This window comes from Pteropus medius, unplaced genomic scaffold (assembly GCF_902729225.1).
Source record: "Pteropus medius unplaced genomic scaffold, Ma_sr-lr_union100, whole genome shotgun sequence".
NCBI lineage: Eukaryota > Metazoa > Chordata > Mammalia > Chiroptera > Pteropodidae > Pteropus > Pteropus medius.
Window position 1 is genome coordinate 1,317,538 of NW_024350924.1, and position 16,739 is coordinate 1,334,276.

General features: G+C 42.0%; 1 protein-coding gene across 3 annotated transcripts in view; it reads left to right on the forward strand.

Annotated features, from left to right (window-relative positions):
- NTNG1 (netrin G1) overlaps nt 1-9,632 on the forward strand; it is a 289,039-nt gene extending 279,407 nt beyond the window's left edge. For 2 of the 3 annotated variants that reach the window (XM_039841024.1, XM_039841023.1), the window contains exon 6: nt 8,150-9,632. In XM_039841024.1, coding sequence (XP_039696958.1) covers nt 8,150-8,403 — 254 coding nt within the window. In that variant the 3' untranslated portion in view covers nt 8,404-9,632. The remainder of the gene's footprint in view (nt 1-8,149) is intronic. The other variant, XM_039841022.1, reaches the window with a different exon arrangement.
- The last annotated feature ends 7,107 nt before the right edge of the window (nt 9,633-16,739 follow it).

The window sequence follows — 16,739 nt, forward strand, 5'->3', positions numbered from 1 at the left end:
TTTTTAAAGCACCTCCACATCATTCACCTTGAAGCTTCCAATGACCACGAGGTGGGTGGATAGGACAAGTGTTATTACCCTTGCTTTAGAAGCGAGGAAAGAGGGCCACAAAGAGGTTAAATGATTTTCCCAAGTTCATGCAGCCCATTAACCGCAGAGACCAGACCTGAATCACAAATTCTTCCCATCAGCCCACCCCCTCAGGCTATCAGTACGAGTGAAGGGGGAAAACTGTCCCTGTTCCACGGGGCACCACGGGAGACCGATGGGCAAAACCAGGCACGTGAAAACAGCCACCTGAGTCATCACCAGGACGCATAAGTTTGGACAAGAAGCCCTACAGTCATCAAGTGTTTGATCAAAAAGAGGAGGAGTTTCTCACTCTTTGACTTTGAAGACGATAGGCCTTCCACAAAAAAATATTCATGCAAATTATAAAGCTCGAGCAAACTTTACAAATACGACTCTTCCCTGGACCTTCTAGTTGTCACGAGGATGTAAGCTCCACAGGAGCAGCTGTATCGTCGATCTGTCTCACACGGTGTGCCCATTTTCTAGAACGGTGGCTGCCGGATGATGGACAGATGGAGAGATCGATGTCACTAAGTAGTTTGATGATATGTCCAAGGCCTTACAGCAAAGTGATGGCTGGTCAACTAGAACTCACATTTCATGACTCCTAATCAATGTTTTTTTTCCACTGCACCACATCACCGATCATGGCCAGATGTAAGTGAGAAAAGATGGGAAAAAATGCAATTAGCGTACCTAGAATTCCTCCAGAGGCCGTTAGGCATCAGTCTGTAAAGTTTCTTCCATACCTCAGGAGCTAACCTATGGGTTCAGTTTTATATCTTCCATCTCCCAACTTAGTAAAACAGCCGCCAAGGCTGAATAAATGGGTCATAATCCCAGCTTTTCATCTCCCTGTCACAAACTCTCAAATGCCTAAATCAGAACTGAATGCTGCACACATGCCTTTGTTATTAGCCTATTTGGTGGAGGTTATTCATTCTTTGACGCTTCTTTGAAAAGGACGGGAACAATTTGGAACACCGTTCCCTCAGCAATCCTGGGCTTGTTTCAGGTGGTGAAGGTAGAGGTCACTTTATTAATGCAACCATCAAGAAAGGCTGTCATGGTAACGTATTGCATCGGTTCCTTGAAGTGCAGGAGACAAAGCCAAAAAGAGAAACTTTCAAGTCTATAAATGCAGACCGAGCATTGCTCAAGCGTAGCAGCTCATTGACAGGGCGAACCTAAATATATAGCTTTGAACAAGACCCAAACGGAGAAAAGAAAACTTTCTTTTGGTCAAGTAACGGGTCATCATGACCATAACGGGAATAACTGACCCTTCAGGTGACAAAGGAAAAGAAGAACAGAACAAGTAGCAGCACTAAGTCGTGGCTGATGCCTCTTTGAGCACACACCACCCAGCCCTTCTCCGGGTCTGCTTTTCGACGCCTTCCAGAAAGGACTAATGGAGAGCAAAGGAATCAGTCTCCTAATTCACATTTTGACAGTAGATTGCAGTTTGAAAAGAGCAAATGGGTAAGACAGTCAAGAACCCTACAAAAATCAGGTTAAAGAATGGGATAATTTAGCTATGTCCCTGTGACTCTCATCATCCAAGCTACAAGATCAGTAAAAAGAAATGAAAGAGAGAAGAAGAAATGCTGCTCGCGCCCATTCTTTCACTGTGGAAATTTTGAGTGTTTTTATGGACTCATAGCAATTGTGGGAGCTTATTTATCTACTGTTGTGGCTTGCTTCCTGAAGCTGTGATGGGAGTTATTTTAACACCTTGCTGATTTCAGGATCCCACACTTCATCTTTTTAGCCACATGACTCTGTCTGAGGCTCACGTTCATAGCATAACCTGATCCTATCAGAGGCCACAGATTATCTTGGTCACTCCATCTGAAAGCATTCCTAATATGGAAACATCAGGGGGTTCTATGTTGTGATATTAGATACACTATAAATGAATTATTTTAATCAATGGTAAAATGACCCTTTAGAATATAGTCAAGCTATTATTAAAGTAGTATTAGCTTTTCCTATATCTAGGAATCATACTCTGTCATTAAAAAGAATTATGTCTAGCAAATAATTTGCATCCAATACTGGATCAAGCACCATATAAGGGATTTCAAAATAAACCTTCCGTGCTTACTGAGATAGCACCCTCTTAGACTATCAATAACAATAAGGAGAGAATCAGGACATTCTTAATGTAAATACTCTATAAAATAAGTTCAGAGTTTTCAGTTAAAGGCAGAGCCACGCAGGTGGGCAGGTAAAGAGAGTGTAACTAACTGCAGGCACATATTGGATAGAAAGTCATCCCTAGTTGGGTTTTTAATCTACAGCTATGTGCAAGATGACTCGGAGGAGAGGCCAGGCTTGTAAGTGAGAGTTTATCTTCTTGGCAGTTCTGTCAGCTAATGGAGGATGCCCGAACCCTTGTGTTTGTTGACCGGCATCCTGATGTTAGTGCAAGAGAGTGCCGTGACTAAGTAGCTGTGTCTTCTCCGTGCCGGGAAGAGGAAGTGAGGGCACAGACAACACATCTGCCACTCCCAAACCAGACCTTCAATATTTTTGGTTATATTTTACGTCTGAATTGAACGGGGTAGAACTAGAAGATGTGATACTTAGTGCTATTTATGAGATCTCGCCTAGCCACGCTGTGGTGTGTCAGCCGAGCAGCGGGTCAACACGACTGAAATCGACTGAGGGTCTGTGGAAGACTTATTTCTGTTATATGAGCAGCGTAGATACAGCCCTGTGCACCACCATTTCCTGCGTTTCTCCTGATGGGAGGCATGGATTCCAGCTCTAGTTCTACCCTACATTGCTTTCAGTTTTCTCATCTAGAGTTTCTGAATTTGCCTCAAGTGCTGAATTTACTCTTTCTATCAGAACAAAGTAGAATCAATCCATGAGGGCGATTTTGGTTCTTCTTATTCTTTAATTAATTGTGAGCAGGACTAAGAGGTCTGCCTTAGGTCCCAGTCTTCTGTATTTACACCCCCAGGAAGACCATCCACGCTTACCTTTCAACTTCTAGTACTTACCATTGACTCTAGTCCCCCTGGTCCCGCACCTAAAGACTCACTGTCTCTGATCTAAAATCGCCGAGGTGTCTTCCTTCTCCCTTCCCCAGTATTCATAAGGACAACTGCTTATCTTCATTGCTATGGCTGACACCCTGAGTCAGGCCTTCATCATTTTACCGCCAATATTAATCGAGGAGTCATTCTTTGTTGTGGGGGGATGTCCCGTGCATTGTGGGATATTTAGTAGCATCTCTGCCCTTTATCCACTAGAGGTCAGTAGCATGCTCTCACTGGAGTTGTGACAACCTAAAGAAGTTCTCCAGATATTGTCAAATGTCCCCTGGAAGGCAAAAATCACGTCCTGTTGAAAACCAGTACTTTAGACTGACAACCAAAAAACCTCTATTAAATGTTAATTCCTCAAATTTCTCCAATCCTTTTATTGATTACTTCAAAATCCCTCTGTCATGTTCAATCAAGAACATGCAATGCTTATTTTGCATATTTCCTTTACCCAGTTCAAAGTCCCCTTCCTCTCACACTCACCCAGTCTGTCTGTTTATTCCTAGACACAGTCAGGTCCAACAGGAAGACTTCTATGATTAATTTTATACTTTCATATGATCACTGCATTTTGCTGAAATCTCTTCTCAGGACCCTTTATGGTCTTTGTTTCTTTTACTATGGCCTAAGCATATTCTTCAGTGTTCTATCTCCAGTCTGCATTTCTACTTAATCTATATTCTGCCAGGATGCAGTCTTCTATTCTCTATCCCTTCACTCTTTGTAACGATGGCCACCATCAACCCTGCTCCAAATCTGTATCTCCTGGGTGACCTGTCTCCTGAACTTTTAACTAGTTTTCCTGTCTCCTGAACTTTTAACTAGTTTTCCTGCTAATAACAAGACTCCTGCAGAAAAACCGACAGACCTCCAAGGTCGATAGGTCCAGAAAAGAATTCATTTCCTTCCTTTACCAAATTCTTCCTCCAATCTTCTCTTCTTAATAAATTACGTGGTGATGCACCCAAATACCAAAAACGGGAACCTCAGACTCTCTCTTGCCTAGGTGTGTCTCTTCTCTCTCCATTGCACTAACTAAGCCTAAGCCCATTCTATTGAGTTATCTGGTCCCCTTGCCTCCAGTCTGGTTTTTCCTCTGGTCTAGCCTCATCTTTTATTTCCCTTTAAAGCACCACCCTGCTCCCAGGTCTCTGACAGCTTCCCATTGCCTGTCATGCAAACTCTGCAGTGTTACGTAGAACCCTCGCAACCAGCCGCAGCCTGTCTTTCCAGTCTCCGTTTTCCCTTTGCACATCTATCATTCTAGCCCCGCCAGTCCATTCGTCATTCACTAACGCGCTCCGTGTGTCTCTCTTTCGGGCTCCAGCGAGAAAAGCGAAATCACACCAGGTATTTTAACAGAGAGAATTTATTAAAGGGAATGGTTAAAACAGGTGTTTTCGAATTTAAAAATGAGAGTCCACGGAAGTAACTCCGAGATAGTGACTGTGTAAGCAGGAAGCGGCTATCACTCGGACTGAGGGATCACAGGGAAGAGGATGGGGTTACTAGAAGCGAAACTTTGGAGGAGACACCTCACAGACCGGGGGCCTGTACCTCTGAGGAAGGGTCATGCCTAGCTGCGGCTAGTGCCTCTGACATGCTGAGTGGGGGCCCCTGGGAACTGGGGCTCAAACCTCCAGAGAAGGAACGCTGCCAGGTTGGTGCAAGAACCTCCAAGGGTGATACGAAGCTGGTTCTGAAGAAGCCGAGCTCTGAAAAACCAAATGCAACTGTTGAGATGAAGGGCCTTTGCTGGGGCGGTACGGTTAGGAAGAGCCAGAAACGAAAAAGGAAATCTCTTCTTCTTTCTCCCTGCTTTCTCTGCTCCCTGCTTTTTCTGGTGTTCCCCGTAGGTAGAAGCCAGGAGACAGCGTGCCGGGTTCTGGCCTCAATGTCAGAAGAAAGGGTGGACTTAGAGTTGAGAAACGATTGCTTAATAACCAGCACGAGGCTCTTCATGTCTCGTTGCCTTTACTCATTCAGTTTCTGCAGCCACCATGCTCTTCCTGCGGTCTGTCTGATGCATGCCTCTGTTCAAGTACGATCCCCTTACTATGATCTCCCCCCAAGTAATTATTTACACCAACATCTGAGTTCCTCTGGCTGTTTGCAAATACTTCCTTTATAGGCCCTTTTTTTTTTATTGTATCATAATTATTTCTGTATATGTTCATTTGTTTGTCTGTTTTCTGCCAAACTGTGAGTTCCTGTAGGGCAGGTAGCTTTACAACCATAAAATCGAGCCCGGCACACAACAGATATGCCGGTTGAGTGGGATGGATAGAATGGATAAGAGCATTTTAATGAAATAAATATTAGGTCATTTCTTGTATATATTTTATCTTCCCAACCAGACTTGAACTCCATAAGAACAGAGATAATGCTTTATATTTGTTTTATTTCTTTGTATTACTTAGTACAGGTTTCCTATGCTGAAGAAGAGCACAAATGATCATTGTTAACCACCTAGTTTATTCATTAAGCACCACAATTTTGGTTCAAAGTGATACGAAGATGGAGCATAAGTTTATGAATAGGGGGCGAGATCTGCAGTTAGGTTTAGATGTGTTTGTGGCACACGATCCCATCAGAGTGTTCTGAGCATGTGGTCGAATTCTGTGTCTGTTGAAAGAATAGCATAACCAAGAGACCAGGTCTTGGAGGAATTCTACAGTAATGAAACATATTTTAGGGTTTTATTGTTTTCCTGTTTGTCTCTTACAGAAAATATATTCTCCCAATCCATGAGGTTACATCTGTTCCTTGTGTACTTATTAAATTTCTCACTATCATCAACATCAACCAGTAGATTATTTAAATGTAGGAAAAGTATTGAATTTTAACTTAATCACCAACTTTTTGAAAAAAAGAAAGCTCTGTTCAACAACTGATTTACATTCAGGTCCAAGAAGAAGCAAAAATAGCTTCTTTTTTTTTTAAGGGGAGCGATATTTAATTAACTATTGATTTCTTCTCAATTATTCAAGGCAAGCAATTATCGATATTGATGAAATAGATATTTCCCTACCTCCGGTGTCCAAATGAAAGGAAATATCCCATTCAGCAATCTGCTGCCTAGAACAAGAAATGCTGAAAATCTTTAACTTAAAATGGAAACAGTTATTTGGATCTGTTTATTCCATGTTGCCCCAATTAAACAGATATTTCCTGAAGTGTAAGCAAAACAAAATCCTGAAAACCTGTGTATGCTTTCCAAATGAACAGCAAATCAAGAAAAGGTGGGGGTGGGAGGGGCGGGGAGGGGCACTTGTCACTTTTGACCATGATCTAAATACTCTGCATTTGTAGACTTGGCCTCCTGACTACAGTTCTTGACATTTTTAACCAGTACTCATAAAATACTATAATTCGGGTCTAATGCTCATGGTTTCTTAACCACCCAATGAGAGATCGTTTATGTAATCATTAGCTATATCATTTATAGCTGGAACACCATGTCCTATATTGAGATTTTGAGCCTGAAGGATTTAATGGGCCTTAATCGTCACTTCTAACATTTATAAGTAGCAAGTGTGGGTACATTTGAAAATTAGACCAATACTTTCTACAACCGTATTAGAAGTCACCAAGGAATTGTTGTGGAAGGTGGTAAAACAGGGCCCTTTTTAGGCCACTTTGTTATTAATTCTGTGAGCATCCGCCACACCATTCTTTCTCAGCTCATTTGCACACAGAGCGTTAGCATGTTTGTATTTAAGAAGCTTCTTTTGAAAGAGACTGACTACTGGACCTGAGTAATGGACAAGGCAACATTCTCTATTGAATTATTACTTGGGAGATGGGTTTTTTTTTTTAAATGCTTTGCACTTTATAATAGTATTAAGAGCGTGCACGTGTGTGCGAGTGTGTGTGTGTGTGTGTGTATGTGTGTGTGTTTAATTCATGTGGTGCCCCTGGGGAAATTTGACCACAGCATTTTAAAAACTGAAAAATGTTATAATTTATAAAAAGCTTCTTTTTCTGCTCTGCCCCCACTGCCCCTCCCAGAGCGAGTCTACATACTAAGTGCTTAAGCAGCATATGTCGCTGGGAAGTGCTCTTGGCTCTTTTACTCCGTGTTGTTGTTTTAATTTCCCTGGGTTCTATTTAACATTCTGCTAAATCAGTGAAACCTTGATTATCTCAAAGAATAGGAAACATGGAATGAATGAGGATCACCAGAATTTGGGGGAAAAGAAGAAATTATTAGAGATGAAAGTTACATGACAGGGACACCGAATGAATTTTAGTCTCTGGAATTGCTTGTCTTGATTTATTCAAACGAATGATGTTAATTGATGGACAGAGTGAAATTTTGGTAATCAGGGTTTCACCATCGCTTTTACTTCCCAAATTTACAAGAAAATAATATTCCTAATAGGATGTCAGGGGGAAAAGCGACTGCTCTTCCTCACACTCCTCCATTGAAACAGCTTTCTCTCTTCCGCTCTGGCTGCCGCCTGCCTGGAGCATGCTGCCTGTCCCCATCCGATCCCTTCCATCCCCACGCTTCCTCGCTGGCTGCCGTCTGCATGCATGCAGAGCCAGAATCACCTGCAGGGAGGGTGTCGCACCTCTTAGAGGTTCTCGGTCATTTTAGCAGTACTGCTTTGCATCGTAATTACCATCACCTGGCTTCAAAGCTCTGCATTCTTGTATCAGGCACTTGTCCTTTAAAAACCTAGGAGGTCCTCACAGGTCCCAGTTCCATGACGAGAAGCTACCGCCACACCAGGAGTATTATGTTACTTTGTATTCGATAGCCTAAAATGGACAATGATAATATCCCAGGCTGCAGCAAAAAAAAATCTATATGGAAAGAACTAATGCGATGGAAACAAAGGCAGCAAACTACATTTGTTTGGAAATTGGAGTCCCATGCTTAGTTTGTGGCAGGGAGGGGCGAGCGCGAGATCGATAGAGATTTTTTTTAAGCTGAAAACATGATGTACCAGATGAACTTAAATTGATTCTGCTTCTCCTCCCCGTGCCCCGCTCCCCTCCCCCTCGTTCTGCAGCGAACGTCTGCGACAACGAGCTCCTGCACTGCCAGAACGGAGGGACGTGTCACAACAACGTGCGCTGCCTGTGTCCGGCCGCCTACACGGGCATCCTGTGCGAGAAGCTTCGCTGCGAGGAGGCGGGCAGCTGCGGCTCTGACTCCGGCCAGGGGGCGTCCCTGCAGGGCCCCCGGGCGCTGCTGCTGCTGCTGCTGCTGCTGCCGCTGCTGCTGACCGCTCTGCTGGCGACAGCCAGCCCCCTGGGGTTCTAGGCGGCGGCCGCTGCCGCCAGACGGGCCTGTGGCGAGGGGAAGCAAACAGGACGCGAGCCTTTGCAGCTCACATAGGGAACGCGCCCTCCGACACCCCCACTCAAACAGTGTGCGATCGACGAAGGCCTGACTGAACTAAGCCATATTTATCAGCCGTGGACAGCACATCCGAGTCAAGACTGTTAATTTCTGACTCCAGAGGAGTTGGCAGCTGTTGATAATAGCACCGCAGATCACATCGCCAGCTGCAGAGCTTATCGCCTATTGGTAAGGCTGCGACAGCCCTCCAAACAGGAAAGACAAAAAGAAAGAAAGAAAGAAGAAGAAATCAACCAACCTAAAAACATTTGCTACTCTTACGCAGTGGCTCCAGTACCAGTTGGCCCAGTACGTGGACCAACCAACTAGGAGGCTCTTTGCTGGCAGTGCTTTGTGGGTCTAAGGACATCTGTTCGAGCTGCCATATTGGCCTGCCTCAGTCCCCGAGTCCCTTCCGACCTGTGCTTTAGTGAACGTTGCTCTGTAACCCTTGTTGGTTGAAAGATTTCCTTGTCCGATGTTAGTAACGCACACGTGTAACAGCTCCCTCCAGAAGCTCAAGCCAGTCGTATCCCGCATATCCTAGCAGCGCTGAGTCATCCCAGCCAGTGCGAGCGCACGTCCACTGTCCAAGAGCAGCATAGGGAAAAAAGAAAGTGTATCTATCCTTTTGTATTCAAATGAAGTTATTTTTCTTGAAATACTGTAATATGTAGATTTTTTGTATTCTTGCCAATTTGTGTTACCAGACAATCTGTTCATGTATCTAATTCGAATCAGCAGAGACTGACATTTTACTTTGTCCTCTTTGGTTCTGTTTTGTTTCATTGTGCAGAGATCTCTCTGTAAGGGCAATGAGCGTGCTGGCATCAAAGAATATCAGTTTACATATATAACAAGTGTAATAAGATTCCACCAAAGGACATTCTAAGTGTTTTTCTTGTTGCTTTAACACTGGAAGATTTAAAGAATAAAAATTCCTGCCTAAATGATTTCAGGAATCTGTATTGCAATTTCTTACGATGAAAGGAGCAGCCACCGAGCAGTGTCACACTCACTTTACTGATTTCCATGTGGACGGAATACATTCAGCTGATGAATTTGGTACCCAGGAAGATGGAATGATGTTCAGTAGCTTGGACAACTTCTGCAAAATATGAGACTATTTCCACTTGGGAAAATTATATCAGAAAAAAAAAAAATCTAAGCGATTGCCAAGATTATGCCAAAGCCTGTTGGCAGAGTATTAAGAGACTTTTATTTTTAAGTCATGCTATTTTCACAGATTGATATGATCGTGTGACTAGGGATGCTGATCTATGTATCTTTCCAAATACAGTGTTTACATAGAGAATCACAAGAGGCAACCTGGGGAAACCAGGGAAGTCGCAGGGAAAATGAATGATTAGCAATTTGACTTTGAATATATTCAGACTAAGTGTTTAGAGGAAATATCAAACATACAGCAGCAAGTAGACATAACTGCTGTTCCTGAGAATAAAGTTTGTTTTAAGTACCGCCCAAGGTGTAATAAATTCTTGTTTCTGCCTTTTATTAGGCCAATTATCGTGCAAGGCAGCAAGGGGAGGCGGGGGGTGGGGGGGAGAACCATTGCAAAGTTTCCAAGTGGCTGAAACAGTGCGTGTTCCATTCCCAGCACACCGCTGTCCTACAGGTTACAAATGTGTTAGCGGCAGCATCTCCTGGAATCAAAAACAATTATCAGCCCAAGCCAGAGTCTTAAGGACAAGGAAGTCCTACATGACTTGGTAGAGCAATAACCGCTGACAGTGTCAGGTCGGAAGCTTTCTTCCAGTCTGAATTCTTCCCCGAGTCGCCACTCCTTGCTGAAACGGGGCGGGGGATAGGGCGGGGGAATGTCTCCTGATAAATAACCTGGCTAAAAACTAGATGAAGGAACAGCGTGTCTTATTGGTCTTGTTCCCAGAAAAGCCAATTCAAAGAAGGCAATAAAAGGTAAACAGGTAATGCCTGTGCTGCCTGCCACCCCACGTCTGAGTCGATTGAATGTTTGTTATTCAAACCAACAGTCTCTTTTGATGGAAGAAATAAGAAAAGATGGAAATAAATTACAGCTCTGGCTTAGTGCCAGAGTAGCCAAACAGAAATTGGAGATTTACATTGGAAGTATAAACAGCAAATTATGTTCCAGGCTCACCAAAGAATACACGTGAAAAATGCCAATAACATACAGAGTTTGAGATTACTTATAATGAGGTGGATTTCTAATATTAAAATTGGAATTTAAGTTGTCTTATCGTTTATTAGCATAAACCAAAGGCAGACTGTGTTATTTCTAGCCACGAAGCACTTTACCATTATCCTCTCATGGCTTTGTCACAATGCTCAGGAATCGGACTGCACATTTCAATACCTGGGATTCCAAAAGTTAATTCTAAAATTTAATGAAGGCCTGATCTAAATCAGTTCATCTGCATTTTATCTTTACGAGGCTATAAGAATCTAAATTGATGAGGAATATCTTGCGTTCAGTGTATTTAGATATAGTTTGCTGAATTTCCTGAAGTGATGTGATCTTGCTTTTAATAAAAATTCACTTTTAGGTATATAATCAATGGAAATGAAATGTTCTTTTTAATCTGGATTCTCAGATCCCTCCGAAAGTGTGTTCCTTTGAAGAAACCCCAACTCAGTGAATTTCATCTGCTGCTTTCCAGCATTTTTGCAAAGCTGGTTTCATCTACAATATTATGTCTTAAGAAAGGACTGGGCTAAAAAGTGGATACTATGTTTTTCACATAGTTAAGGTTCTAATTCTTGCACGGTCTCTGCTTGATTAACCTTTAAGGTGAGTTAATATAGTCTTGTATATGAGCTGGTCTATCGAGTTCACCACAAAGTAAAAATATGATTCCTTCCATCAACACCACCAGTAAGCGTAAGACTTCAAAGAAATCTTTGTCCAATGGTCCAGCTCCATGGATAGTGCTGGTGTTTATAGGAAAGTGATTAGACTGCCCCACCGTGATGTGGAAGTGATTTATTTCCCACTCTGTTCACAGCCCAGAGGAGTAACCTCAGCCCCAGTAAAGAGGGGCCCTTGCCTAGAGAGACTCATTCTGATCCTCCTCCCACTTTGTCTCAGCAGCCAGGAACCTAGATTCCCTACCCAGATGTTCTCTGCCCACTTTTAGAGAGTGTGTCCACCTCTTCTGGGGATCCAAACACCTGAAGGTGGGCAGCATCGTGAGCGCACATCCCTGGGCGCAGGGGGTGGCAAAGGGTGAGCATGTGTGGGCAGATTAGTGACCTGAGCCTAGGAAGACACACTGGGGAATTCACAAGTGAGTGAGACTCTAGAGGCCCCTTGCAGTGAAAACCAGAGCTCAGGGATGGGGAAAAAAAAGAGCCGAAGGTGGAGAGATAGACGAGGGCCGCCTCGGGGCCCGGCTTCAGTACGGAACTCTGAGCAGTCTAAGATTCTAAATCTGCACCTGGGTTTCCGATTGTCACGAAGGCTTTGGTGTCAAAGTAGCAGGATGGAACATTCTTTATTTAACACTATGTTAGTTTGATGTATAACTTTTAAATGTTTAGACATATGGCCTATCGGCTTTCATTGTTACTTCTGTCCCGGTCCCTGCCTGATGACTCTCCTTGGTCATGCCCTTGAGATGCCCTTGAGTCGCATCACTAAGGTGGTACAGATCACCCAGGTAACATAAAGAAAGGTCTTGTTGGGACGTAAGAACTCTGGGATGGATGGGGGTGGCTGTGAGGAAACCCTGAAATCAGATCTTTTGTCCCATCACCTTCATTCTCCATCAATAACCCAGTATTACTGGGATGGAAAGACCCTGTATTCGGACGTGGGTGCTCTGTGCTACACGGGAAGTGGGTCATTGCACTTCACCTGATATTAAATACTCAAAAAATACACGTTTAACACTTTCTCTGCTCACAGAATTGGGGAGAATATCCTGGGAATTTGAACTACATGTTCTATATATTTACACAAAGAGCTCTGTGTTTATGAGGGTGCAATTTAAAGCTTTGGGTTCAGAAATCTGAACTAGAATTCCTTACCCACCATTCTTATTCTTAGTCGTTATTGCCAGGGATGGCAATGGTAGCCTCATCTTAGAACAATGTGAATAACCAGGTAAAACTCTAGGATTGCTTTTTTTTTTTTTTTAAAGAAAATCCAAAGGGACAGCCTTTACAATATACAAGAATGAAAAATATAGATAAGGAACACTCCCAGAGTTTTGATCTAAATGTCTGATGGTAAACAATTCTTTACCTCAGAACTAGATCCTAATCGATTTTCTTAAGAAATATCAAATGTTGGTCAGGCACAAATATTGCGAAGGTTCATGTAGAAGAACTTTTTATGTTCGACTATATTTTATCATTTTTTACACTAAAAGTAGTTTTTCCCTTTAGTTAGCTAAAACAGGTACCAAAAAATTCCCAGCATAAACTGCACAGAAACATAATACGATGTCAGAAGGAATTAAGAATGCCGACTATCATATTTTGAATTTTCAGCAACAATCTTGGGAACAGAGAACTTTTACCCTCACAACACCTGGCAAGGTGTGACTCACATATGGCCATCTTCGTTTTGTATCTGAAGATCAAATAACTAAGAAATAGACATATATCTTACATAAATCATTATTGCATTTAACTAGAAATGAGAAAATAACATCTGTGAAAAAAATATTAACATTGAAAAAAATGAAGTTATTCGAGATCTATTATGGCAGAAAAATTTTCCCCTAATACATTGTAGACTAGGTTCTGAAATAAGTCTACCAAGAAGACATACTGATTTTAGGGGATGTTGTTTAGATTTATATAATTGAGCATTTAACAAATGCTGAAATCTTTCCTCTGCCTTCTCCCATCACCCAAGAATTGTTAACTGTTGGAGGAATTAAAATGTAGTAATATTTAAAATGGTGCTGTTTTTATTAACCTGAAATGATTGATACCTGATAGATTGGACCATTTTCCCGCAAGACCTAATTGTGTTAACAGTCAAGACCGACTGAAGCAAACTACAGAGAATTGGAAGTAAAAATAATACCCATTTTCTTAACCTAGTCCCATTTTTTTAGAGGCATCTCTTTAACTATTATTTAATTAGTGAACTATGAATTCTCTGGCGGGAGGGGAGAGGTGAGACTGACTGGAAGAAAGAAAAAATAATTACTACCCCTCCTACATCTGTCTGAATAGACTCAAATTCCTACGTGACAAGAATGTGTCAAGTCACGTCAGAGTCGTAGTATACCACCACGGTGTGTATCCTCAAGCCTCCCTGCCCAGATGGCACCACATTATAGCTTTGCTCTTACAAGGGGCAGTCATTCTAATCTAATAAAAGAAGGGAAATGGCAGAAAAATCACACACCGGAAGTCCTGTTAAGAATAGGTGATTCTTTTTGCTCCCGGCAGGCTAGAACATAATGTCATTTTCGTTTGTTTGTATTTGTGCTCTGAAGGAGGGCCGATCCTGTGGGGGAATGGTTTTCCCTCTGCCAGTGTGAAACACAGCAAGAAAACGTTTTCCAAGGAAACAGCATTTTGCTATTTACCAGTCATGCCTATACCCCATGAAGCCCTGAGTAATTGTTTTGGCTTTCGTGGTGTGATAAACACCTGAAGGCAAAGAGATTAGTGTCATCACTCTCCGTCTCCTTTTCTCTCCCTTTGGAGAAAAAAAAAATAGGTCCAAATATAGGATGGCGATGTTTGCAAGAATCTTTCAGTCAGTTGATGCCTAATTATGAAGACCCCAGCTAAATATTTAGTTTATGAAATTAATAGTGTGACGAGTATTGGAGCTGTTTTATAACCACTTAAACTCGTGTTTACATCCTGTGTAATTACAATTCATAATTGGGAAGGCAGTCAGATCTTATGCATTCTGATCAATGGTTCTCATTCTGTCAGGCTCAGCACAACACGTTACTGTAAGTGACTCTTAAAAACGGGGCTTCCACACCTAGAGTTTGAACCAGGGGAGGGTACTGAGGGGTTCTGGCAGTGAAGCACTTTAAATGATGTGTACGATTTTGTATACATACGACTTTTTTTTTTCTGGGCAGAGGATCTGTTATATGTTCTCTCTTTCTTTAAATGTACAAAAGGCCTAAAAATGTAAGGATGACTGCTCTAAAACCCAAGATTAAGATTTACCCCAAACGGTAGAAGCTCTCTTTAAATAACACGTGGCTGACAGGCCATGTGTGAAAATAAAGCACCGGTTTTCCAACCATCAGCTCATTATTCATTTCATACCGACCTTATCTCGCCTAAGCCGCTAAGGGCATCTATATTCCCTTTTGTAGATATATGTTGTAATACGTTTATGATTGTTCTGGAAGCCAGGCATGAAGCAAAAAAGAAAATGGCCCAGATCAGGAGTGTAGCGTGAGTGCCAGATAATCAAAATGCCTTGGGGACTTTGGTGTCTTTATCGTGGCAGCGTGTGAACCCGATGGAGACTCACACGCACTGCGTCTCTGGCTCAGTCTGCGTTTGAAGGATAATGGTTCCAATAAAGGGTCCCAAATAAAGCTTTTGGGAGAATCTCTATTTCTAAATAATTTAAATGTTTGCATTAATATTTTGATAATAAAAGCCTCATACCTCATAATTAGTTCCGATTAAATGATAACTAAATTTTGGCAATTGGATATGCACCATTTTTCATTCAATCCACATATGTCCATATTTCCATGTAAATTCTCCTTTTAATGCACAGGAAATATTTTCATGTACGATCACATGACTGTGTTATTGGCAGTGAGGGCTACCTCTAATTAAAGGCAGACAGCACTTGATTGATTTGAGACTTGCTGATTAGAGGACGTTACCACATAAATTTCAGTCCCTCCCCATTGGTCAGATTCTGTCACCTGAAATATGGTCAGACTCTGAAAAAGTCTGAAATAAGGTGGCTTCTGATGCTCTGTTCTCAAGTTTGTGAGAAGCACAACTCACTCTGATTTCTCTATTGCAGACGATGTGCTAGAAAGGGCTCGAACTGTTTCTTTCCCACACTTGTCATAAAATTTTAGAAAATGAAATGTGAGACACTGGAACGCACTTGGATTGAATGACACAAAGTCATTTTCTTTATGGCTAGTTTGTTTCCTTTTTATGGCTATTCTAGGTAACAAGCATTAGATCAGGAGCAAAGGTCTTTCTAATTGTCTTTATGGTTTCCTGAGTTGTGAGTACTATTCTGACTATTTGGGAGACTTTTCTACATTCCCACTCTGTTCTCTAGACCAGGGGTCCCCAATTCCTGGACCGCGGACAGATAGCCATTGTGTCCTATTAGGATCCAGGCCACACAGCAGGAGGTGAGCAGCGGGTGGTGGGTGGGCGAGCCAGTGAAGCTTCATCTGTATTTGCAGCTGCTCCCCAGAGCTAGCATCACCACCTCAGCTCCGATTCAGATCATCAGGCCTTAGATTCTCATAGGAGCACTGGTCCCTGGTGCCAAAAAGGTTAGGGACCGCTACTCTAGACCTGTGCAATCCCAACTGGTAGCTACTGGCCACCTATGGCTACTGAACATGAGAATGTGGTTAGTCCAATTTGACATGTCCTAGGAATGTAAATTATTTACTGGATGTCAAAGTCTTAGTACAAAACAAACAGGAAAAGCATGTGAATTATCTCTTTAATAATTTTCAGATTGATTACATGTTGGAATGATAATATTCTGAATATACGAGGTTAAATAAAACATATTATTAGAATTCATGTTAACTGGTTCTTTTTGCTTTTGTGATGATGCCAGAGTTTCTTTTCATTACCTATGTGGCTCACACTACATTTCTATGAACAACACTGCTCTAGACAGCTAATTTTCTCATCTAGAAAATGGGGCTAATAGTATTCATTCTCCAGAGTTAATGTGAAAATCAAATTGAGCTAATGAACATGAAATTGCTTGGTAAATTATAAAATGTAGAAGAGTTTAAAGTGCTGATGTCTGTGATGGTGATGATCATGATGTTCCACATTTCCAGATTTTTCTGGAAAATTTCAGCCAGAGGTCTTGCCCTAACTTCCCCTAAAAGTGCTCTGGGACAGTGAATGCAAAACTTTTGAAGTTCTGAGTGTGACACGAACAAGGAGCTTATGTTAGCAACAGTGTCAACACGGATATCACTAGTGCTGATAAAAATTAAAGCCATAGAAACAATACAGCTGATCTTTATTAAAAGCCTTGAGCCAGCTTTAAAAAAAAAAAAAGTATTTTTGCCATCTTTTTTCTAAATAATACA